Genomic DNA, 25,462 nt, shown 5'->3' with positions numbered 1-25,462 from the left:
ATCTCACATTCCCAGTGAACTGTTAAAGACCCAGTAATATGGTGAAGGATTTTTTTAGTGATGCTCCATCTCTGAATTTATTGAAAATACATACATAACAAAGTGACCAGTAACAACAAAGTATAACCCTGTGAAGCCCAAGGAAGCAACCCCACCATGACAACCACCCCCATCCCCGCATTTTCCGCCGAGCTGCAGGCAGGATCTTTACCTCTCCTGTGAGAATTTTGATGACCATGGCTTTTGTCCTCGGATTTCCTGAGTCCTGGAAGGATCCGGCCAACTGCGGGTCGTCTGCACAGATGCTGGAGTTGTCTCTGTCATCATAGCTTCGTGAGGTGCTTGTGCCACAGTCGGAGCAGAAGAGGACCCACTGCTCACACCAGGGGCATCCTGAGATGAGCTCCCAAATGTTGCAGGCAGCCGCTCCTCTATCCATTCAGGGCAAACTGGACCCTCCCTGCTCAGCTGGGACGTCTTGACAGTTACTCCAGGCACATTTTCCCACCCCTCCTGCAGCCCGTGTTCCACAGAGCTCATGGAGTTGGTGAGAACATGCAGGTTCATGTGTATTTCCTGTGGGTGATAGGCTGGATGTGACTCTCCATGAAGGTCACCAATCTCTCTGTGGATGATGCTATTTGTGCTCATACCTGAGACATGGTAACACTGCTGGCCTGGACTGACTCCTCCATCCTTTGTGTATGGATACACACAGCCTTTGGAAACTCCACCAGATGTTAAAATACCTTGCGCTGCAGCTCCAGTATCTGCTGTACAGTCACATTTCATCTTCCTGAAGCTGCCAATGACCTGTTCTCTCGAGTGTGAGTGAACTCAGCTATTCCTTCCTCCATCAGCTGTTCGGGTTTGTGTGTGCTCTCCTGTGCTGCCAGATTGTGACCCCTTTGCTACTCGTGTGAGACAGTATCTGCTCTGGTGGAGGTCATGGGGAATAATATGACAGTCCATCCTCTGACGTACCCTCCTCATCTTCAGAGCTGCACGCCTGTCTCCCGCTCACCGCAGCTGTTGTTTTGTATGAGAGAGTGAAGAATGTTAGAGGGTAATGCACATTTCAGCATGTCCTACAGACTGTTCCTAATAAAGAACAATACAGCACAGGAACAGGCCCTTCGGCCCTCCAAGCCCGTGCCGCTCCCTGGTCCAAACTAGACCATTCTTTTGTATCCCTCCATTCCCACTCCATTCATGTGGCTATCTAGATAAGTCTTAAATGTTCCCAGTGTGCCCGCCTCCACCACCTTGCCCGGCAGCGCATTCCAGGCCCCCACCACCCTCTGTGTAAAATACATCCTTCTGATATCCGTGTTAAACCTCCCGGCCCCCACCCCTCCCCCGAACCTATGACCCCTCGTGAACGTCACCACCGACCTGGGAAAAAGCTTCCCCCGTTCACCCTATCTATGCCTTTCATAATTTTATACACCTCTATTAGGTCACCCCTCATCCTCCGTCTTTCCAGTGAGAACAGCCCCAGTTTACCCAATCTCTCCTCATAACTAAGCCCTTCCATACCAGGCAACATCCTGGTAAACCTCCTCTGCACTCTCTCTAAAGCCTCCACGTCCTTCTGGTAGGGTGGCGACCAGAACTGGACGCAATATTCCAAATGCGGCCGAACCAACGTTCTATACATCTGCAACATCAGACCCCAACTTTTATACTCAATGCCCCGTTCTATAAAGGCAAGCATGCCATATGCCTTCTTCACTACCTTCTCCACCTGAGACGTCACCTACAAGGATCTGTGGACTTGCACACCCAAGTCCCTGTGCGTATCTACACCCTTTATGGTTCTGCCATTTATCGTATAGCTCCCCCCTACGTTCGTTCTACCAAAATGCATCACTTCGCATTTATCTGGATTGAACTCCATCTTCCATTTCTTTGCCCAAATTTCCAGCCTATCTATATCCTTCTGTAGCCTCTGACAATGTTCCTCACTATCTGCAAGTCCAGCCATTTTTGTGTCGTCTGCAAACTTACTGATCATCCCAGTTACACCTTCTTCCAGATCGTTTATATAAATCACAAACAGCAGAGGTCCCAATACAGAGCCCTGCGGAACAGCACTAGTAAGAAGTTTAACAACACCAGGTTAAAGTCCAACAGGTTTATTTGGGAGCAAAAGCCACACAAGCTTTCGAAGCTCTAAGCCCCTTCTTCAGGTGAGTGGGAATTCTGTTCACAAACAGAGCTTATAAAGACACAGACTCAATTTACATGAATAATGGTTGGAATGCGAATACCTACAACTAATCAAGTCTTTAAGAAACAAAACAATGGGAGTGGAGAGAGCATCAAGACAGGCTAAAAAGATGTGTATTGTCTCCAGACAAGACAGCCAGTGAAACTCTGCAGGTCCACGCATACCAGTCCAACGCCGGCATCTCCACATCAACACCACTAGTCACAGGCATCCAGCCAGAAAAAGACCCTTCCACTACCACCCTCTGTCTTCTGTGACCAAGCCAGTTCTCCACCCATCTAACCACCTCCCCCTTTATCCCATGAGATCCAACCTTTTGCACCAACCTACCATGAGTGACTTTGTCAAACGCTTTACTAAAGTCCATATAGACGACATCCACGGCCCTTCCCTCGTCAACCATTCTAGTCACTTCTTCAAAAAATTCCACCAGTTTAGAGAGGCATGACCTCCCTCTCACAAAACCATGCTGACTGTCGTTAATGAGTTTATTTCTTTCTAAATGCGCATACATCCTATCTCTAAGAATCCTCTCCAACAACTTCCCGACCACTGACGTCAAGCTCACCGGCCTATAATTTCCCGGGTTATCCTTCCTACCCTTCTTAAATAACGGGACCACATTAGCTATCCTCCATTCCTCTGGGACCTCACCTGTGTCCAGTGACGAGACAAAGATTTGCGTCAGAGGCCCAGCGATTTCATCTCTCGTCTCCCCGAGCAGCCTTGGATAGATTCCATCAGGCCCTGGGGATTTGTCAGTCTTTATATTCCCTAAAAAACCTAACACTTCCTCCCTTGTAATGGAGATTTTCTCTAACGAGTCAACACTCCCCTCCGAGCCACTCCCAGTCAACACATCCCTCTCCTTTGTGAATACCGACGCAAAGTATTCATTTAGGATCTCCCCTACTTCTTTGGGCTCGAAGCCTAATTCCCAACTTTTGTCCCTGAGATGTCTGATTTTTTTCCCTGACAACCCTTTTGCTCCTAACCTATGAATAAAATGCCTTGGGATTCTCCTTAATCCTGTCTGCCAAGGACATTTCGTGACCCCTTTTTGCCCTTCTAATTCCTCGTTTGAGTTCATTCCTACTTTCTTTGTATTCCTCCAGAGCTCCCTCCGTTTTGAGCTGCCTGGACCTAACGTACGCCACTCTTTTCTTTATGACCAATCGCTCATTTTCCCTGGTTATCCACGGTTCTCGAATCCTACCCTTCCTATCCTTCTTTACCTGCACATGCCTATCCTGCAGCCCTAAGAACTGTTCCTTAAAAGACTCCCACATCCAGATGTGTATTTACCCTCAAACAGCCTCTCCCAATCAACAGCTGCCAAATTCTGCCTAATCCCACTAAAGTTAGCCTTCCCCCAATCCAACACCTTACCCTTGGGACACCACTCATCCTTTTCCATCACTATCCGAAAGCTAACAGAATTGTGGTCACTATTTGCCACATGTTCCCCTACGAAAACTTTGAAGACCTGACCGGGCTCATTCCCCAGTACCAGGTCCAGTATAGTCCCCTCTCTAGTCGGGCTATCTACATATTGTTCCAAAGAACCTTCCTGTACGCATTTTACAAATGCCTCCCCATTCAGACTCCCAGCCCTACGCGATTTCCAGTCTATACCAGGGAAATTGAAGTCTCCCACCACAACAACCCTATTTTTCCTGCACCTATCCATTATCTCCTGACATATCCGTTCTTCCACTTCCCTTGGGCTGTTGGGGGGCCTGTAGTATACCCCCAACATAGTCACTGTGCCCTTCCTGTTTCTGAGCTCCACCCGCAGTGACTCGTTACACGACCCCTCTGAATTGTCCTCCCTCTGCACCGCTGTAATATGCTCTCTAACTAATACTGCTACTCCCCCACCTCTTGGCTCCTCCTCTGTCTTGCCTAAAACACTTGTACCCCGGAATATTCAGCTGCCAGTCCTGTCCCTCTTTCAACCAAGTCTCTGTCACCGCAAGCACATCCAAATTCCTCGTAAGCGTTAAGGCCCTAAGTTCGTCTGTCTTACCTGCTACGCTCCTTGCATTGAAGTAGATGCACTCCAGACCTCCAGGCCCAGTGGAGATGCCGGCGTTGGACTGGGGTAAACGCAGTAAGAAGTTTAACAACACTACGTTAAAGTCCTAGTTTAAAGTTTCCCCAATGTACCAATGTCCCGAGGCATGGTACATTGGGGAAACCATGCAGACACTACAACAACGGATGAATGAACAGCGCTCGACAATCACCAGGCAAGACTATTCTCTTCCTGTTGGGGAGCACTTCAGCGGTCACGGGTATTTGGCCTCTGATATTTGCGCAAGTGTTCTCCAAGGCGGCCTTCACAAGACACAAGAGCGCAGAGTCGCTGAGCAGAAACTGAGAGAACAGAACCTTGTGCATGAATCGCAAAAGCTCAGTTTGCAGGTGCAGCAGGTGATCAAGAAGGCAAATGGAATGTTGGCCTTTATCGCGAAGGGGATGGAGTATAAAAGCAGGGCGGTTTTGCTGCAATTGTACAGGGTACTGGTGAGGCCGCAACTGGAGTACTGTGTGCAATTTTGGTCCCCTTATTTGCGGAAGGATGTATTGGCCTTGGAGGGAGTACAGAGAAGGTTCACCAGGTTGATACCGGAGACGAGGGGTGTAGCTTATGAGGAGAATTGAGTAGATTGGGCCTGTACTCGTTGGAGTTTAGAAGGCTGAGGGGAGATCTTATAGAGACATATAAGATGAAGAAGGGGCTGGACGGGGCCGGGGCAGAGAGATTCATTCCACTTAGAAAGGAAACAAGAACTAGAGGACACAGCCTCAAAATAAGGGGGAGTCAGTTTAGGACAGAGTTGAGGAGGAACCTCTTCTCTCGGAGGGTAGTGAATCTCTGGAATTCTCTGCCCATTGAAGCAGTGGAGTCTACCTCGTTAAATATGTTTAAGTCACAGGGAGATAGATTTCTGATCAATAAGGGAATTAAGGGTTATGGAGAGCGGGTGGGTAAGTGGAACTAAACCACGATCAGATCAGCCATGATCTTATTGAATGGCGGGGCAGGCTCGAGGGGCAAGATGGCCTACTCCTCCTATTTCTTATGTTCTTATAGCCAAGTTCCGCACACATGAGGACTGCCTCAACCGGGATCTTGGGTTCATGTCACACTATTTGTAACTCCCACAGCTTGTCTGGACTTGCAGAATCTCACTGGCTGTCCTGTCTGGAGACAATACACATCTCTTTAACCTGTGCTTAATGCTTCCTCCATTCACATTGTGTGTACCTTTAAGACTTGATTATCTGTAGAGACTGCATTACAATCATTATTCTGTAAATTGAGTTTGTGTCTCTGTATGCCCTGTTTGTGAGCATTTGTGCACTCCACCTGACGAAGGGGCAGCGCTCCGAAAGCTAGTGGCATTTGCGACCAAATAAACCTGTTGGACTTTAACCTGGTGCTGTTAAACTTCTGACTGTTCCTAACCCAGAGCTCCATGTGACCAATGATGAACACACAAGCTCCAAGTTATGGACTCAGCAGCAGAGTCTCTTCTGTGCCCATCCATTCACTCACTCACTCTCTCTGGATCCACAACCCATCTCACCATCAGCGATTGCCCACCCAGCCTCCAGGTCTCCCAGCTCCAGGACTGCATCTTCCATTGGCATAAGGATGACACAATCCAGACACTGTCACTCTTGGCTCCTTCTCTGAAGCTGTGTGCCCTCTTTTACAAGCACATAAATTTCCATTGATAGTCACCTATCAAAGACACACACAAGCCTATGATGCTGCCAGACTGCCCATCATGGGACCACCAGGATGGTCACTCAGTGTCGGCAGTGCAGCAATCATCTCTGACTGACCGGAACCCTTCACAGGGAGGCTGACATGTTCCTGAAGATTGATGCTGCTGTTTGGACATTGCCAGTATCTGGGTGGAGATGTTCTTTCCACAATTTCTCTTTCATCCTTATTCACATATCAGCCTGTAAGTTTAACACACTCCTTGTCAGAACATATCAGGTTATTGATCCTTTTGCCTCATGGCAGCCACGTGCTGCCTGCTCAGGCCCTTGGCAGTTTCTATCCAGACTTGCTTGGGTTGATGTTACAGGACTCCTCCTCCACTCCTGAGGGAACAGAACCTCCCTCCAAACCGATATATCCTTGAGAATTTCCAGGGTAATGTCAGCGAATTGGGTTTAATCTGCCTTCTGCCATTTCAGCCCTTTGTTCATTAACCAGGGCTCCCTCACTGCTCCCTACAGAGCCTTTGAAAGTGCTGCTGGCTGCCTTTTAATCTGGTGCCAGCTTTGCCTGAATGGGGTCTTCCCCTGCAGCCAGTGGTTAAGCTCTGGAATGCACAGTGTTTTGGGGGGAAGGTGGGGGAATGACACTTAGTGAGTTGCTCATTCGAAGAGTCAGTGCAGACACAATGGGCCGAATGACCTCCTCCTGCTCTGTAACAATTCTGTGATTCTGCCTGAGTGCACGGATTCCCCTCACCTGTCAGATATTAATGTGCCTGTTTGGTTATATGTGGAGTTGGTTAGTTCATTTGGTTTAGAGTGTGATGTAGAATGATGCTAAATTTGAGGGTTTGGTCCTCTTACCGGCTGTGGGGTTCATGGAATCCCATCTCCTCCCATTTATTAAGTTGTATCCCTGAAGCTGCATGTAACAAATTGTCTCTCTCTATTGGAGAGAAATACAAAGAAAATTACAACACAGGAACAGGCCCTTCGGCCCTCCAAGACTGCACCGACCATGCTGCCCGACTTAACTAATACCCCCTACCCTTCCAGGGACCATATCCCTCTATTCCCATCCTATTCATGTACTTGTCAAGACGCCCCTGAAACGTCACCACCATATCCGCTTCCACTACCTCCCCTGGCAACGTGTTCCAGGCGCCCACTACTCTGTGTAAAAAATCTGCCTCGTACATCTCCTTTAAATCTTGCCCCTTGCACCTTAAACCTATGCCCTCTAATTGACTCTTCCACCCTGTGAAAAAGCTTCCGACTATCCACTCTGTCCATGCCTCTCATAATCTTGTAGACCTCTATCAGGTCTCCCCTCAACCTCCGTCGCTCCAGTGAGAACAAACCAAGTTTCTCCAACCTCTCCTCATAGCTAATGCCCTCCATACCAGGCAACATCCTGGTAAATCTTTTCTGTACCCTCTCCAAAGCCTCCACATCCTTCTGGTAGAGTGGCAACCAGAATTGAACACTATATTCTAAGTGCAGCCGAACGAAGGTTCTATAAAGCTGCAACATGACTTGCCAATTTTAAAACGCAATGCGCCAGCCGATGAAGGCAAGCATGCCGTATGCTTTCTTGACTACCTTCTCCACCTGCATTGCCACTTTCAGTGATCTGTGGACCTGTTCACCCAGATCCCTTTGCCTATCAGTATTAACATTTTATTGAGGACTATGGCTACTAACACTGTCCACACTGCAACATCACCAACTTCCAGTTGAAATATCGATACATTTCCAACCATTATTTTTGCAGAATTCTTACGGAGCACAATGGGGCCATTTGGCCCATCGTGTCTGCACCAGCTCACCAAATTAGCATTAGGAATTTGTGTCATTCTCCAGCGTTTTTCTCGTATCCTGGCCCATTGTTTATATTCAAATAATCATCTAATTCCTTTTTGACTGCTTCAATGCAGCCGACCTCCACCACACTTCCCGGCTGTGAATTCCAGACCCGAACCACTGGCAGTGTGAAAAAGGTTTCTCTCTCATCATCTTCAACCCCACCGCACACTCCATTCCTGAGCCACTGACCATCCCATGTCCCTCCCTGTGACTCAGGGTAAGGACATGGGAATCCTGTGGTCTTCCCTTTCACCATCATCCTTTTTGTCATTTAATGACTCCGGCCCTTCCATTTTGTTCTTTCCTTGTCACTCGCCCATCCCCAGCTCCCGTCACTTAAAACAATTTAATTCACTGCTATTTCCAATTTCTAAGTTTCGCTAATTGAACTGAAACTAAATCGGTTTCTCTCTTCACAGATATTGCCTGACCTGATGAGAGTCTCCAGCATATTTTATTCATATTTCAGATTTAGAGCATGAATAGAATTTTGCTTTCTGTATCAACTGAAGTTGTGTTTCTTGAATGTCCCGCGCTGTACATTATTATTGTTAATGATCTTATTCTTAAAAACAGTGTGGATTTACTCTGATTCCTGTTATTTTTCTCTCTCTGATCTCCAGTCTGAATGTTAATGATCTCTCAGATTCTTGTGCCGAGGACCTGGCCTCTGCTCTCAGTACAAACCGCTCACTGATAGATCTGAATCTGAGTTACAATAAACTGGGAGATTCCGGAGTGAAACTGCTGTCTGTGGCTCTGAGGAATCCGGACTGTAAAATACAGAAACTGCAGTAAGTAGCAGACTGTGTGAGATTGTGTTTATAATAACTGAATATTCAACAATATAATTTCACCACTGGTATTTGTATAAAAAACACTGCCCATTACTATTGGCGTCAGTTATGAATAAGGAAAATTGCTTTTCCTCTGACTCCTGTTGCTTCTCTCTCTGATCCCTGAGCAATGGGATGTCAGTCCCACAGATCCTTGTGTCGAGGGAGTGGGGGAATAATGTTATGGTTCACCTTCTGAGGTCCACTCCTCCTCCTCAGATGTGCACAGCTCTCCCCGGACACAGCATCCATTGACTTGTGAAAAGGGGGAGAGTGAGTGGATGACAGTAAATGGAGGACAGGACATGGTGGTGGAGTCTCGCTGTTAGTAACAGATGTCAGTACAGTAGCGAGAGGTGAACTTGATTCAAATGATCAAGATGCAGAATCAGTTTGGGTAGAGATAAGAATTAGCAAAGTTAAAAGATCACTTGTGGGAATCATTCATAGGCTCCTAACAATATTCAGAATCTCCGACACAGTACACAGGAAAAATAATGGGGTCTTGTAGAAACATTCTGCAATAATCACGGGTGATTTTAACATTCATGGACAAAGATGAACAAAGAGTCATGCAGCACGTAACAGGCCCTTCGGCCCACCAAGCCTGCAGCGACTCCTCATTCTTATTCAGACCCAGTATTTATTGCTCATACGCAGTTTCTATTCCTCTGTTCATCTCCCGTTCATGTTTCTATCAAGATAAACCTTGAACATTGGGAACGTGCCTGCTTCCGTCAACTTCACTGGCTGTGCATTCGAGGCCTCTACCACTCTCTGTGAAAACTTTCCCCGCACGTATCCTCTAAACTTTTCCACTCTTGCCTTCAAACTGTCCCGTCTTGTAGTTGACCTTTCCACCCTGGGGAAAAGACTCCAACTATCAACCATATATCTGCCTCTATCAGGTCACCCCTCAGCCTCCGTCTTTCCAGTGAAAACAATCCGAGTTTATTCAACTTCTCTTCATACCTTAACCAGACCAGGCAACATCCTTGTAAACCTTCTTTGCACCTTCTCCAAAGCAGCCACATCCTTCTGGTTGTCTGGCGATCAGCATTGCACGCAATATTCCATGTTGAGCCGAACTAAAGTTTAATACAGCTGTAACATAACTTGCCAACTTTTATACTTGATGCCCTGGCCAATGAAGCAAGCATGCTGCATGCCTTGTGGACCAAGTTATCCACCTGTGTTACCACTTTCAGGGATCAGTGGACAAGTACGCACAGATCCATCTGTATGTCAATGCTCCTGTTATTTTTTTCAGACAGGGAAGGCTGGGGGACGACCATGTGGACTTGTATCAAATTATAGAAATAAACCTTTCCCCTTGGTTTTAGGAGACAATAACCAGGGGCATCGATTTAAGGCATTGGGAGGATTTCAGAGGAGAATTGAAGATGGCACAGTGGTTAGCATTGCTGCCTCACAACGTCAGGGACCTTTGTTTAATTCTGGCCTCGGGTGACTGCCTGTGTGGAGCTTGCATGTTTCCCCCCATGTGTGCGTGTTTCCGTCAGGTACTCTGTTTTCCTCCCACAGTCCAAAGATGTGTAGGTTAGGTGGATCGACCATGCTAAATTATCATTTCGTGTCCAAAGATATGTAGTTTGTGGATTTGCCATAATAAATGTCCAGTGATAAACAGTTGTGTGGGCCAGGCCTTTTCGGACAGTCAGTGCAGAGTCGATGGCGCGATTGTGCACCTTCTGCGCAGTGGGGATTCTATGGTTCTGTGGAGAAGTTTTTTCACCCAGAGGGTGGTGGGAATCTGGATCTCACTGTCTGAAAGGGTGGTGGAGTCAGGAACACTCGCAACATTTAAGAAGCATTCAGACAAGCACTTGAAATGCCGCAGCAGACAAGGCTATGGAGCAAGTGCTGGTAATGGATTAGAATAGATTGCTGCTTGATGGGTGACACAGACACGATGGGCCGAAGGGCCTCTTTCTGTGCTGAAAAACTCTATAAAGGCCCAGGGGTTGGAAGTTATGAACCAGAACCTGAATTTTCACTGATTCCTGTGATTTCTCTCTCTGTGATCCCAATGCAATGGAATGTCAATCACATTGATTTTTGTGCCCTGGGTGTAGGGGAATAATGTGATGGTGATTCTATGAGGACCCGTTCACATGCTGACAGGGGGACACACGTCACCCAGTCACACAACCCTTGATTTGTGAGGAAGAGTAAAGAGTGAATGGAGGCAATTGTTAAGATGCAGACCAGAAACTCCAAGGTGTTTTGTGAAGTTAGCCTGGGCCCTCGGTTTTACATTTGATTTTGGCATTGATGAGCATGAGGTGTTTCACTCCAGCTATGAATCAAGTGACCCATGAGGATGCTTTTATCAAACATAGTTTATTTAAGAATGCAGTTAGAATATAACAACAAGAATTAGCATAACCTTTACCAATTGCAAGACTTAAACATGACACAGTATAACTCTTCACAGCGAGCTATCTCTGTTGTTCCAATATAATGCAATACCCACAGACATACACCCTTCTCCATCATCAGTTTGCACAAAAACAAGTATGCTCACGTGTTACCACTTCCGGAGAGCCAACAGACAATTGTTTTCAGAGAAGGATGTCGCCCCCGAACAGCCAAACTGCAGAGAGGTAACCCCAGTCTCTGACAGCTTCCAACACAGCAACACTTAATCAACAAAAACTCCAACTTCAGAGAGGGAAACAGCACTGCTGTTTGTCTTAACTTCAAGCAGCTTCTGAAAGCAGAATTGAAACTAGAATGTTCTGTGAAAAATAGCTGTCCCTCAGTCACATGACATAACCTGTCAATCACCCGCAATCAAGCTCTACTCTGCCATCCCAGGGGGAACACTGAAACAACAGAACACTGCATTAGTTCAGATTAAAATCAACATGATGTCAATTATACTGCTTCAGTAACAATAAAGGAAACCGGCTACAGATAGCACGGTGCCGACAACATAACCTGCATAGAAACATGATTAAAATACAAACTAGAAGCAGGAGTCGGCTATTCGGCCCTTCGAGCCTGCTCCGCCATTCATTTTGTTCATGGTTGATCATCAAATTCAATATCCTTCAATATTCAGCATATTTCTTCAAGACATAGTTTGTGACAAAATGTACATTCCAACATGTCCTTTAGCCGGTTCCATGTGACCGGTGATGGGTACACAAGCTCTATGTGTTGCAGGCACCAGAGAGTCTCCTGTGTCCATCCATTCGACCGCACACTCTCAGCTCCACAACCAGTATCGCAATCAGCGATTTCCCACACTATCTGCTGTTCTCCCAGCTCCAGCGCTGCTAATTCTACGTGTAAGGATTTCAAGATCTGGACGCTGTCAGCATTTTTACTTCATTCCCTGACGTTTCGTGCTCTCTTCTACAGGCACATAAAGTTCCATTGTTACTCTCCCATCAAAGACACAAGCCTCTCCTGGTGAGAACCTGACTGACCACCATGTCTACGCAGGGAAAGCCTCTTGCCTCTGACCATCCCATTCTCACAGTGCTAGAGTTATCTGACTATCTAGAACTCTGCAGAGAGAGGCTGACATGTCTCTGACAGTCGATGCTGCTGTCTGGGCATTGCCTGTGTCTCTGTGGGGATGGCCTTTCTACCATTTCACTTTCATTCTCATTCGACCCCATATGCCTCAGATTATATGCTATAAAATGCTTCACCACCTTGTCAGAACTTGGCATGTTATTCATCCTTTTGCCTCATGCAACCATATAACCCACGCCTACTCAGGTCTCCAGTAATCTCCATCCCGATATACTTGGATTGATGTGGCAGATACTGTCCAGTCCTGAGAGAACAGAAATTTGCTCCAAACTCACGTAGCCTTGGGGAAGAGTACCAAGTGTTGCCAAGTGCATCATTGAATTGAGTTTAACCTTTCTCCTCCCATTCCAGCCCTGTGTTCTTAACCAGGTCTTCCTCACTGGTCTCTCCAGAGCTGCTGCCTATCAAAGTGCTGCCCGTGCCAGCATTTCCTGAACCGGGACTTCCCCTGCAACAAGTGGTTAAGGGCTGGAGTTCACTGTCTGAGAGTGTGGTGGAGACACGTTCAGTTGAAAATTTCCAAAGGGAATTGGATTATGATCTGAAAAGGAAGATTGTGCAGGGTTACGGGGAGAATTTGGGGGAAGGACACTTAGTAAATTGCTCATTCAGAGAGTCAGTGCAGAGAGCATGGGCCGAATGGTCTCCTTCTGCTCTGTAACAATTCTCTGATTCTATCTGAGAGAGATACCAATGGCCCTTTGTGGACACTGCCTAAATTACCTAACCCTGTTGACACTGCAACATCACCAGCTTCCAGTTAAAATCTCGATACATTTCCAACCATTATCTTCACAGAATTATTGCGGAGCACCACGAGGCGAAATGTGTCTGCACCGGCTCACCAAACTAGGATTAGGAATTTGTCTCATTCTACTGCCTTCTCCTCGTATCTTTGCACATTGTTTCCTTCGGATGTTCATCGACTGCCTTCTGTTATGCCTCGAATCAGCCTGCCCCAACCACACTTCCAGACTGTACATTCCAGACCCGAACCACTGGCATCGTGAAAAAGGTTTATCTCTCATCATCTTCAACCCCACCACACACTCCATTCCTGAGCCACTGACCATCCCATGTCCCTCCCTGTGACTCAGGGTAAGGACATGGGAATCCTGTGCTCTTCCCTTTCACCATCATCCTTTTTGTCATTTAATCAGTCAGGCACTTCCATTTTGTTCTTTCCTTGTCACCCGCCCATCCCCAGCTCCCTGTCACTTAAAACAATTTAATTCACTGCTACTTCCAAGTTCTAATTTTAGCTAATTGAACTGAAACTAAATCTGTTTCTATTTTCACAGATATTGCCTGACCTGCTGAGAATTCCTAACATATTTTATTCATATTTCAGATTTACAGCATCAATGCTATTTTGCCTTCTGTATGAACTGAAGTTGTGTTTCCTGAATGTCCCGCGCTGTACATTATTAGTGTTAATGATCTTATTCTTAAAAACACTGTTGATTTACCCTGATTTCTGTTATTTTCCTCTCTCTGATCTCTAGTCTTTTTCGTAACGATCTCTCAGATTCTTGTGCCGAGGACCTGGCCTCTGCTCTCAGTACAAACCACTCACTGATCGATCTGAATCTGGGTTACAATAAACTGGGAGATTCCGGAGTGAAACTGCTGTCTGTGGCTCTGAGGAATCCGGACTGCAAAATACAGGAACTGCAGTAAGTAGCAGACTGTGAGATTGTGTTTATAATAACTGAATATTCAACAATATAATTTCACCACTGGTATTTGTATAAAAAACACTGCCCATTACTATTGGCGTCAGTTATGAATAAGGAAAATTGCCTTTCTTCTGACTCCTGTTGCTTCTCTCTCTGATCCCTGAGCAATGGGATGACAGTCCCACAAATCTTTGTCGAAAGTGTGGGGGAATAATGTTATGGTTCACCTTTGGAGGTTCTCCCCTCCTCCTCAGATGTGCACAGCTCTCCCCAGACACAGCATCAATTGATTTGTGAAAAGGGGGAGAGTGAGTGGATGACAGTAAATGGAGGACAGGACACGTGGTGGAGCCTGTCTGTTAGTAAAAGGTGTCAGTACAATAGCGAGAGGTGAACGTAGTTCCAATGATCAAGATGCAGAATCAGCTTGGGTAGAGATTAGAATTTACAAGGTTAAAAGGTCACTTGTGGGAATCATTTTTTGGCCCCTGACAATAGTCATCATCTCTGACACTCCACAGGAAAAATAATGGGGTCTTGTAAAAGCATACTGCAATAATCACGGGTGGTTTTAATCTCCATATACAAAGAAACATACAGCACTGTAACAGGCCCACCAAGCCTGTGGCGACGCCTAATCCTTATTCAGACCCAGTACTTACTGCCCATTTGCAGTTTCTATTCCTCTGTTCGTCTCCTGTTTATCTTTCTATAAAGATTCATGTTGGACATTGGTAACATGCCTGCTTCCACCACCTCCATTGGCAGTGCATTCAAGGCACCCACCACCCGCTGTGTGAAAATCTTCCCCACACGTCTCCCCTAAACTTTGCCCCTCTCACCTTCATCCTGTGCCCTCTTGTAGTTGATCACTCCACCCTGGAGAAAAGTCTCTGACTATCCACCATATTGATGCCTCTCATAATGTGCATGCCTCCCTTTTTTTAGTGAAAACAATCTGTTTATACAACCTCTCTTCATAACTTAACCCTCCTTGACCAGGCAACATTCTGGTAAACCTTCTTTACACCCTTTCCAAAGCATCCACATCATTCTGGTCGTGTGGCGAACAGAACTGCAAGAATTATTCAAATGTGGCCAACTAAAGTTTCATACAGCTGTAACATAACTTGCTAACTTTTATACTCTGCCCCGGTCGATGAAGACAAGCATGTTGTCTGCCTTCTTGACCACCTCATCCACCAGTGTTGCCACTTTCAGGGATCTATAGACTTGTACACACAGATCCCTCTGTAAGTCAATGCTCCTGTGGATTCTTCCATTTACTGTATAAATCGCTCAGATTGTCAAAAGTTGAATAGAAGCTTCATTCACAGAATCTATTCAAGCAATTTCTTGGAGAAGCACGTTCCAGTTCCAAACACAAAACAAGCTGTTTTAGACATGGTGATGTGCAAATGTGTGGCGCTTCCAACAAAAATAGATTCCTTTCAGTTGAAAAACAGCAGCAGAAGTGTTCCAGCCGTTGCTAATTCAAGGACTGTATTAGATTAAGCGAAGATGTGGCACCGGGGTTGGCACTGCTGCCTCACAGCGTCAGGGACCCGGATTCATTCCAGCTTTGGACGACTGTTTGTGGAGTTTTCACGTTCTCCCCGTGTCTGTGTGGATTTCCTTCGTCTGCGCCTGTTTCCTCCTATAGTCCAAAAAAACTGTGTCGGTTAGGTGGATTGGCCATGCTAAATTGCCCGTTAGTGTCCAAGATGTGTAGGTTAGGTGGATTAGCGGCGTAAATATGTGGGGTTACAGGAAACCGGGCAACTGCAGATCTATTAGTCTGACATTGATGGTATGGAAATCCTATAATAATCTATAATAAAGGAAGTGATAACAGAACACTTAGAAATTAATGGCAGGATTAGACAGGGCCAACATGGATTTATGAAAGGCTGGCACGGTGACACAGTGGTTATTTAGCATTGTTGCATCCCAGCCAGGGGCCCGGGTTCAATTCCAGCCTTGGGTGACTGTCTGTGTGGAGTTTCTACATTCTCCCCGTGTGTGTGCGTTTCCTCTGGGTGCTCCGGTTTCCTCCCACACTCCAAAGATATGCATGGTAGATGGATTGGCCATGGTAAAATTGCCCTTAGTGTCCCAAGATATGTCGGTTAGGTGGATTAGCCCGAGTAAATTTGTGAGTTTATGGGGAGCGGACCTTGGTAAATTACTCTGTCAGTGTGTCTCGATGGGCCGAATGACGATTCCTACACTAGGGATTCTATAGTTGCATGATTCACACACAAGAGGTTATTAAATAAAATTGGAGCACGTGGGATTGGGAGGAATATACCAGCATGGATTGAGAACTGGTTAGTGGACAGAAACAAGGAGTTGGAATAATTGGGTTATTTTTGGGTTGACAGTCTCTAACTAGTGGAGTACGGCAGGGATCAGTGTTTGGGTCTCAGCTATTCAGAATGTATATCAATGATATGGATGTGGGGATTAAATATAATATTTCCAAATTTGCGAAGAGTGGAAAGCTAGGTGAAAATCTGAATTATGAGGAGGATGCAAAGATGTTTCAAGGGGATGTGGAGAGGCTCAGGGAGCGGCCAAAGGATTGCCAGCTGGACGACAAGGTGGAAAAATATGAGGCTATCTAATTTTGTAGGAAAACAGACATTAAGACGACACCAAAGATATTTTGATGTCCTTGTTCATGAGGCACTGAAAGCTAAGATGTGAACAATTAAGATAACAAATGGTATGTTAGCCATTATTCTAAGAGGATTTGAGTTGAGTAAAAAGATGTCTTCCTGCAGTTATATACAGCCTTGCTGAGATCAACCTGGAGTATTGTGTACAGTTTTGGTCACCTGCCCGAAGCAAAGATGCACTTGGCATGTAAAGAAGGTTCACTAAAATAGGTCCAGGAACAGATGGGTTGTCCTATGAGGAACAAAAACACTTTATTCTCAGGCCTTTAGAAGAATGATAGCTGAACTTATTCAAACCTACACTATTTTACGGGGTTCAATAGGCCAGATGTAGAAAGGATGTTTCCCCTTGCTGGAGGGTCTGAACCCTGGGAGACAGTCTGAGAATAAGGGGCAGTTATTTAGGCTGAGATGAGGGGTATTTGTTTTCCATTAGAATGCTGGTGAATCAAGGAATGCAGGGATAATGCTGGAAATGGTGTTGAAGCAGAGGATCAGCCATGGTCACATTGAATGATGGAGTGGATTTGAAGGACAGAATGGATGACTCCTGCTCCTGTTTCTTAACGTTCTTACTGCAATAGGAATGGAAGGTAAGAGTAAGAAGGTTTTGCTGCAGCTTTACATGACCTTCATTAGATCACAACTGGAGTAATGTGTATAATGTTGAGCTCTTTACTTAAAAAAGGATAGAATTGTATTGGAACCAGTTCAGAGAAAGTTCACTCGGCTGATTCCTGGGATGGAGAGGTTTATTTTACAAGGAAAATTTGAGCAGATTGGAGTAATATCTATGAAAGTTCAGAAGATTAAAAGGTGATCGCGTTGAGGGGATGAGACAGAGTGGTTGCTGAGAGGCTGTTTCTTCTTGGAAGAGAGACCAGAACAAGGGGACAGATTTTAAAATGTAATTGTCAGTCCCTTAAGACTGAGATGATGAGAAATTTATTTTTTTAGATGGTGGCTGGTCAGTGGAATTCTCTTCCCTGGAGACTTGTCGTGGCGGCAGAGTCATTGAATATATTCAAGGCTGAGTTAATGATTTTGGATTGAGAAGCGAATCAAGGGTTACGGGGAAAAGAGTTGAGACTATAATTAGATCAGCCGTGATGGAGTATACTCGAGGGTCTGAATGGCCTTCTGCAGCTCCTAGTTATTTTGTTCTTATCCCAATACGTCCTTCAGACTGCTCTCTGTGACCAGTGATGGATAAACAAGCTCTATGTTTTGTCCTCACCAGACGCTCTCCTGTGCCCATTCATTAGGCCACCCACTCAACCCATCTCACCAGCAGTAATTAGCCACTCTGCCCCCAGGCCTTCCTGATCCAGCACTTCATCGTCCATTGGTGTAAGGATGGCAAGACCTGGATGTCTCCACTCTTCTTCACTCGTTCCCTGATGATGTTTGCTCTCTTTCCAAACACATAAATTATTACTCACCCATCAAACACATGCAGTAGCCCAGGGTTGTCCAACGTGTGGACCAAGGGGTGAATGTGACCCTCGAAGCCCCTCAATGCGGCCCCCGGAGCGAGTTTCCAGAATCTCAGTCACACAGTTCAGTTTGAATGGAAGAATCTGCATGGAGCTGCTCCTCCAATCACATCCCGTTTCTTTCCCATGTTTGCTGCTGATAGGTTTTCGAGCCAATCTGCAGCAAATGTGGGAGAGAAACAATTTGTGATTGATGAGGATTAAACTCTAATAATCATCTTTATTTATTACTCATTATTGTGCTCAGCAAGTTGTTTCTTTGGATATCTCATTTTCGTCTTTAATTGAAATTTCTGCTGTGCCAAACTTTATCATTCTGAAATTTACTCATCGGCCCCTTGAGTGAGAAAAACATTGACGTGTGTTTGCCCAGTGAATATGTTGGTCAACCCTGCTCGAGCTATGCTGGTGCCAGCCTAACGGACATGTCTCCGACAGTCAATGCTGCTGCCTTTGCATTGTAAGAGTTTTAACAACACCAGGTTAAAGCCCAACAGGTTTATTTGGTAGCAAATACCATTAGCTTTCGGAGCGCTGCTCCTTCGTCAGATGGAGTGGAAATCTGCTCTCAAACAGGACACCGAGACACAAAATCAAGTTACAGAATACTGAGTAGAATGCGAATCCCTACAGCCAACCAGGTCTTAAAGAGACAGATAATGTGAGAGAAGGGAGCATTAAGCACAGGTTACAGAGATGTGTACTGTCTCCAGACAGGACAGCCAGTGACATTCTGCAAGTCCTTTGCCAGTGTCTGGGTGGAGATGTTCTTTCCACAATTTCTCTCTCATCCTTATTCACATATCAGGCTGTGCTGCACACACTGTGGCAGAACACATCAGGACATTGATCCTTTTCCACTCTGTAACCACGTGTCTGAAACCTGCTCACCTCCCAGCAATCTCCATCCAGACTGGCTTGTACCGATGGGATAATTTCCTCCCATCCTGAGGGAACAGGACCTCCCTCTGAGCCTGAGCAGCCGGGAGGAGCCCCTCCAGGGAGGGGGGGGGGGGGCAAGCCTTGCTCTGCTTTCTGACATTTCAGTCCTTCATTCAATAAGCAGTGCTCCCTCGCTGCTCCCACCAGAGCTGCTGTGTTTGAAAGTCCTGCTGGCTGCCTTTAGAGATTGTGCCAGCATTGCCTGAACCGGGACTGCCCCCTGCCCAGGCTGCCTCAGTGGGCAGCTCCCCCTGCCTGCCAGCCGTTAATTGTCCGCCTCTGACAATATCACCTTCATAAGTCTGCCTATCCTGCCCACACGGACACACCACCCATTTCCAATCCCCATGTTGGGACTTCAGAGCTTCTGGTAAAATCACAGCCATTCTCTTCAACCTCACCACAAACTGCATTCCCAAACCACTGACCATCCCATGTCCCTCCCGAGCCACTCCGAGTAAGGACATGGGGATCCTGTGATTATGGTCCTGTCCCATCATCACTTTTATCATTTAATCTCTCCTGTAATTCCAGTTTGTCCTTTCTTTGTTTCTTCCCCAGCCACCCACCGCTGTCACTTCAAACCTGTCAATTCACTGCCCGTTCCCAGTTCCAATGGAAGCTCAAACTTTACCCCTGTTTGTCTCTTTACAAATATTTACATAACCTGCTGAACATTTCCAGTTTATTTATATTTCATTTTCAGCATTGAGTATTTCCTCATTCTACAGAAATGCAGGTTGTGTTTTTGGAATGTCTGATACAATACATTATTATTGTTATTAACAGTATTATTTAAAACACTGGGGATTGAGCCTGATTCCTATTATTCCTCTCTCTGGTCTCCAGTCTCAGTGATAACGCTCTGACAGATTCTTGTGCTGAGGAGCTCGCCTCTGCTCTCTGTACAAAACAGTCACTGAGGATTCTGTACCTGGGATCAAACTCCTTCACAGATCAATCTGTCCCTGCTCTCCGCCGCCTCATACTGACCTGCAGGCGTCTGGAATGGATCTCGTGAGTATTTGTGTCAATTTTTAGTGTAACAATTAAAATATAAATGGATTTAAAATATAAATGGGCCTGAATCTTCCAAGCAGCAGCAATGGTAAGCAGATTGCCGGTATGTGTGAAAATTCCCCCAACCTGAAACTGCTGCATATTTCTCCCAGAATCTTCAGCACTGCGACACCGGGAGCTCCATCAGAGCAGACAAGAGCCGGGGAAGAGAGAGCACACACCCGATTTACAGCACAGTGACCCCGGGGAGCTCCATCAGAGCAGAGTCGGGGAAGAGAGAGCACACACCCTATTTACAGCACAGTGACCCCGGGGAGCTCCATCAGAGCAGAGTCGGGGAAGAGAGAGCACACACCCTATTTACAGCACAGTGACCCCGGGGAGCTCCCTCAGAGCAGAGTCGGGGAAGAGAGAGCACACACCCTATTTACAGCACAGTGACCCCGGGGAGCTCCATCAGAGCAGAGTCGGGGAAGAGAGAGCACACACCCTATTTACAGCACAGTGACCCCGGGGAGCTCCCTCAGAGCAGAGTCGGGGAAGAGAGAGCACACACCCTATTTACAGCACAGTGACCCCGGGGAGCTCCACCAGAGCACAGTCCTGGAAGAGAGAAAGCACACACCCTCTTTACAGCACAGTGACCCCGGGGAGCTCCATCAGAGCAGACAAGAGCCGGGGAAGAGAGAGCACACACCCTATTTACAGCACAGTGACCCCGGGGAGCTCCATCAGAGCAGACAAGAGCCGGGGAAGAGAGAGCACACACCCTATTTACAGCACAGTGACCCCGGGGAGCTCCCTCAGAGCAGAGTCGGGGAAGAGAGAGCACACACCCTATTTACAGCACAGTGACCCCGGGGAGCTCCAGCACAGCAGAGTCAGGGAAGAGAGAAAGCACACACCCTATTTACAGCACAGTGACCCCGGGGAGCTCCATCAGAGCAGAGTCGGGGAAGAGAGAGCACACACCCTGTTTACAGCACAGTGACCCCGGGGAGCTCCACCAGAGCAGAGTCAGGGAAGAGAGAGAGCACACACCCTATTTACAGCACAGTGACCCCGGGGAGCTCCATCAGAGCAGAGTCGAGGAAGAGAGAGCACACACCCTATTTACAGCACAGTGACTCCAAGGAACTCCATCAGAGCACAGTCCTGGAAGAGAGAGAGCACACACCCTATTTACAGCACAGTGACCCCGGGGAGCTCCATCAGAGCACAGTCCTGGAAGAGAGAGAGCACACACCCTATTTACAGCACAGTGACCCCGGGGAGCTCCAGCAGAGCAGAGTGGAGTTGCGGTAGAGCGAGCACACCTTATTTACAGCACAGTGACCCCGGGGAGCTCCATAACAAAGAACAATACAGCACAGGAACAGGCCCTTCGGCCCTCCAAGCCCGCGCCGCTCCCCGGTCCAGGATTGAATCCAGGATCCCCGCCCAATTTTCCAGCCTATCTACATACCAATATCCTATCCACCGAGCTGTCCCTCACAGCTACGATGCTTTGTTCATTACAACCTATTAACTCACCCCCACCCCCCCATTCCAGACCATGTGATCGCCAGGGAGAGGCAAAAACCCAGAGTTAAAAACCCCAGGGCCAATATGGGGAAAAAAAAAATCTGGGAAATTCCTCTCCGACCCCCTGAGGCGATCGAAACGAGTCCAGGAGATCACAATGGCCCCGATCGGAAAATGCTTCCCAACCCTAGTCATTTCCACTTCCACGAACACCATATGAATTCCCTGCCCCCGAGACAGGTTCCCAACTATCCGCAGTCTCGCTCTGTACTGGCACCAGCAAGATGATCATAGAATGAAGCCTTGAAACGAGAAACAAGGAACAATTAGCCCGCGCCGCTCCCTGGTCCAAACTAGACCACTCTTTTGTATCCCTCCATTCCCACTCCGTTCATATAGCTGTCTAGATAAGTCTTAAACGTTCCCAGTGTGTCCGCCTCCACCACCTTGCCCGGCAACACATTCCAGGCCCCCACGACCCTCTGTGTGAAATATGTCCTTCTGATATCTGTGTTAAACCTCCCCCCCTTCACCTTGAACCTATGACCCCTCGTGAACGTCACCACCGACCCGGGGAAAAGCTTCCCACCGTTCACCCTATCTATGCCTTTCATAATTTTATACACCTCTATTAAGTCTCCCCTCATCCTCCGTCTTTCCAAGGAGAACAACCCCAGTTTCCCCAATCTCTCCTCATAACCAAGCCCCTCCATACCAGGCAACATCCTGGTAAACCTCCTCTGTACTCTCTCCAAAGCCTCCACGTCCTTCTGGTAGTGTGGCGACCAGAACTGGACGCAGTATTCCAAATGCGGCCGAACCAACGTTCTATACATCTGCAACATCAGACCCCAACTTTTATACTCTATGCCCCGTCCTATAAAGGCAAGCATGCCATATGCCTTCTTCACCACCTTCTCCACCTGTGACGTCACCTTCAAGGATCTGTGGACTTGCACACCCAGGTCCCTCTGCGTCTCTACACCCTTTATGGTTCTTCCATTTATCGTGTAGCTCCTCCCGACATTATTCCCACCAAAATGCACCACTTCGCATTTATCAGGATTGAACTCCATCTGCCATTTCCTTGCCCAAATTTCCAGCCTATCTATATCCTTCTGTAACCTCTGACAATGTTCCTCACTATCTGCAAGTCCTGCCAGTTTTGTGTCGTCCGCAAACTTACTGATCATCCCAGTTACTCCTCCTTCCAGATCATTTATATAAATCACAAACAGCAGAGGTCCCAATACAGAGCCCTGCGGTACACCACTAGTCACAGGCCTCCAGCCGGAAAAAGACCCTTCCACTACCACCCTCTGTCTTCTATGACCAAGCCAGTTCTCCACCCATCTAGCCACCTCCCCCTTTATCCCATGGGATCCAACCTTTTTCACTAGCCTACCATGAGGGACTTTGTCAAACGCTTTACTAAAGTCCATATAGACAACATCCACGGCCCTTCCTTCGTCAACCATTTTGGTCACTTCTTCAAAAAACACCACCAGGTTAGTGAGGCATGACCTCCCTCTCACAAAACCATGCTGACTATCGTTAATGAGTTTATTCCTTTCTAAATGCGCACACATCCTATCTTTAAGAATCTTCTCCAACAACTTCCCCACCACGGACGTCAAGCTCACCGGCCTATAATTACCCGGGTTATCCTTCCTACCCTTCTTAAATAACGGGACCACATTGGCTATCCTCCAATCCTCTGGGACCTCACCTGTGTCCAGTGACGAGACAAAGATTTGCGTCAGAGGCCCAACGATTTCACCTCTCGTCTCCCTGAGCAGCCTTGGATAGATTCCATCAGGCCCTGGGGATTTGTCAGTCTTTATATTCTCTAACAAACCTAACACTTCCTCCTTTGTAATGGAGATTTTCTCCAACGGTTCAACACTCCCCTCCGAGACACTCCCAGTCAACACATCCCTCTCCTTTGTGAATACCGACGCAAAGTATTCATTTAGGATCTCCCCTACCTCTTTGGGCTCCAAGCATAAGTCCCCACTTTTGTCCCTGAGAGGTCCGATTTTTTCCCTAACAACTCTTTTGTTCCTAACGTATGAATAAAATGCCTTGGGATTCTCCTTAATCCTGTCTGCCAAGAACATTTCGTGACCCCTTTTTGCTCTTCTAATTCCCCGTTTGAGTATTTTTCTACTTTCATTGTACTCCTCCAGAGCTCCCTCCGTTTTTAGCTGATTGGACCTAACATACGCCTCTCTTTTCCTTTTGACCAGTCCCTCAATTTCCCTGGTTATCCACGGTTCTCTAATCCTACCCTTCCTATCCTTCTTTTTTACAGGCACATGCTTGTCCTGTAGCCCTAACAACCGTTCCTTAAAAGACTGCCACATACCAGATGTGGATTTACCCTCAATCAGCCTCTCCCAATCAAGAGCTGCCAATTTCTGCCTGATCCCAATAAAGTTAGCCTTCCCCCAATCCAACACCTTACCCTTGGGACACCACTCATCCTTTTCCATCACTATCCTAAAGCTAACAGAATTGTGGTCACTATTTGCCACATGTTCCCCAACCAAAACCTTGAAGACCTGACCGGGCTCATTCCCCAGTACCAGGTCCAGTATAGCCCCCTCTCTAGTCGGGCTGTCCACATATTGTTCCAACGAACCCTCCTGTACACATTTTACAAATTCCTCCCCATCCAGAGTCCCTGCCCTCAGCGATTTCCAGTCTATACCAGGGAAATTGAAGTCTCCCACTACAACAACCCTATATTTCCTGCACCTATCCAGTATCTCCTGACATATCCATTCTTCCACTTCCCTTGGGCTGTTGGGGGGCCTGTAGTACACCCCCAACATAGTGACTGCGCCTTTCCTGTTTCTGAGCTCCACCCAGAGTGACTCGCTACACGACTCCTCCGAATTGTCCTCCCTCTGCACCGCTGTAATATGCTCTCCAACCAATACCGCTACTCCCCCACCTCTTTTGGCCCTTCCTCTGTCTCGCCTAAAACACTTGTACCCTGGAATATTCAGCTGCCAGTCCTGTCCCTCTTTCAACCAAGTCTCTGTCACCGCAACCACATCCAAATTCCTCGTGCGCATTAAGGCCCCAAGTTCGTCTGTCTTACCTGCTACGCTCCTTGCATTGAAGTATAAGCACTCCAGACCCCCAGGCTCAGTGAGGTCATCCTCCCCCAGAGTGCTCTTCTTCTTTGCCAGCCTTGTCCCAGCCCCAAGCTCGTCCCCAGCCACCACACTTATAGACCTAATAGTTTGATCCCCACCCCCCTGCCACACTAGTTTAAACCCCCCCGAACTGCATTAGCAAAGCTCCCAGCCAGGATATTTGTGCCCTTCCAACTTAGTTGTGACCCCTCCCTCTTGTACAGGTGTACTAAGTGTGAGTTGATTGGGGGAGTGAATGCGTTGGTGTGTCGCTGGATGAATGGTTCGTCAGGGAGCTGAGGAGAGGTTCAAGGATTAGTTCTGGGTGTCGGGAGGGTGGGGTCGAGTTGTATTGTGTTGGGTTGGAGGGTTAATCAGCAGTTTGGATGGTGGCTGGGAGTTGGTAATGTTGGGTGTCTCGTTAGATTTGGTTGCGTGGTCGGAGGTTGGGATTGGTTAATAGCTTTGGAGAGTAGTGGGTTGGGGTTGCTTCTTGAGCAATCCGTTTAAGTCAGAGATATAGTCAAGAATGTATTCAAGACGCGGCTGCATATAGCACTTGGGGCGAACAGGATCAAAGGTTATGGGGAGAAAGCAGGATTAGGCTATTGAGTTGGACGATCAGCCATGATTGTGATGGATGGTGGAGTAGGCTTAAAGGGCCAAATGGCCGCCTCCTGCTCCTATCTTCCATGTTTCTGTGTCAGGTCAGGAGAGGTTGGGAC

General features: G+C 47.1%; 1 protein-coding gene across 1 annotated transcript in view; it reads left to right on the top strand.

Moving 5' to 3' along the window:
• Positions 1 to 25,462, top strand: part of LOC144482122 (NACHT, LRR and PYD domains-containing protein 3-like) — a 49,555-nt gene that overhangs the window by 18,051 nt on the left and 6,042 nt on the right. The window contains exons 5-7 of the mRNA XM_078201352.1: positions 8,467 to 8,637; positions 13,755 to 13,925; positions 19,897 to 20,064. Coding sequence (XP_078057478.1) covers positions 8,467 to 8,637; positions 13,755 to 13,925; positions 19,897 to 20,064 — 510 coding nt within the window. The remainder of the gene's footprint in view (positions 1 to 8,466; positions 8,638 to 13,754; positions 13,926 to 19,896; positions 20,065 to 25,462) is intronic.

Source organism: Mustelus asterias (assembly GCF_964213995.1).
Source record: "Mustelus asterias chromosome 26 unlocalized genomic scaffold, sMusAst1.hap1.1 SUPER_26_unloc_2, whole genome shotgun sequence".
NCBI classification, from domain to species: Eukaryota; Metazoa; Chordata; class Chondrichthyes; order Carcharhiniformes; family Triakidae; genus Mustelus; species Mustelus asterias.
Note: the sequence above shows the minus strand (reverse complement) of the source record. Positions and strands in the feature narration are given on the sequence as shown.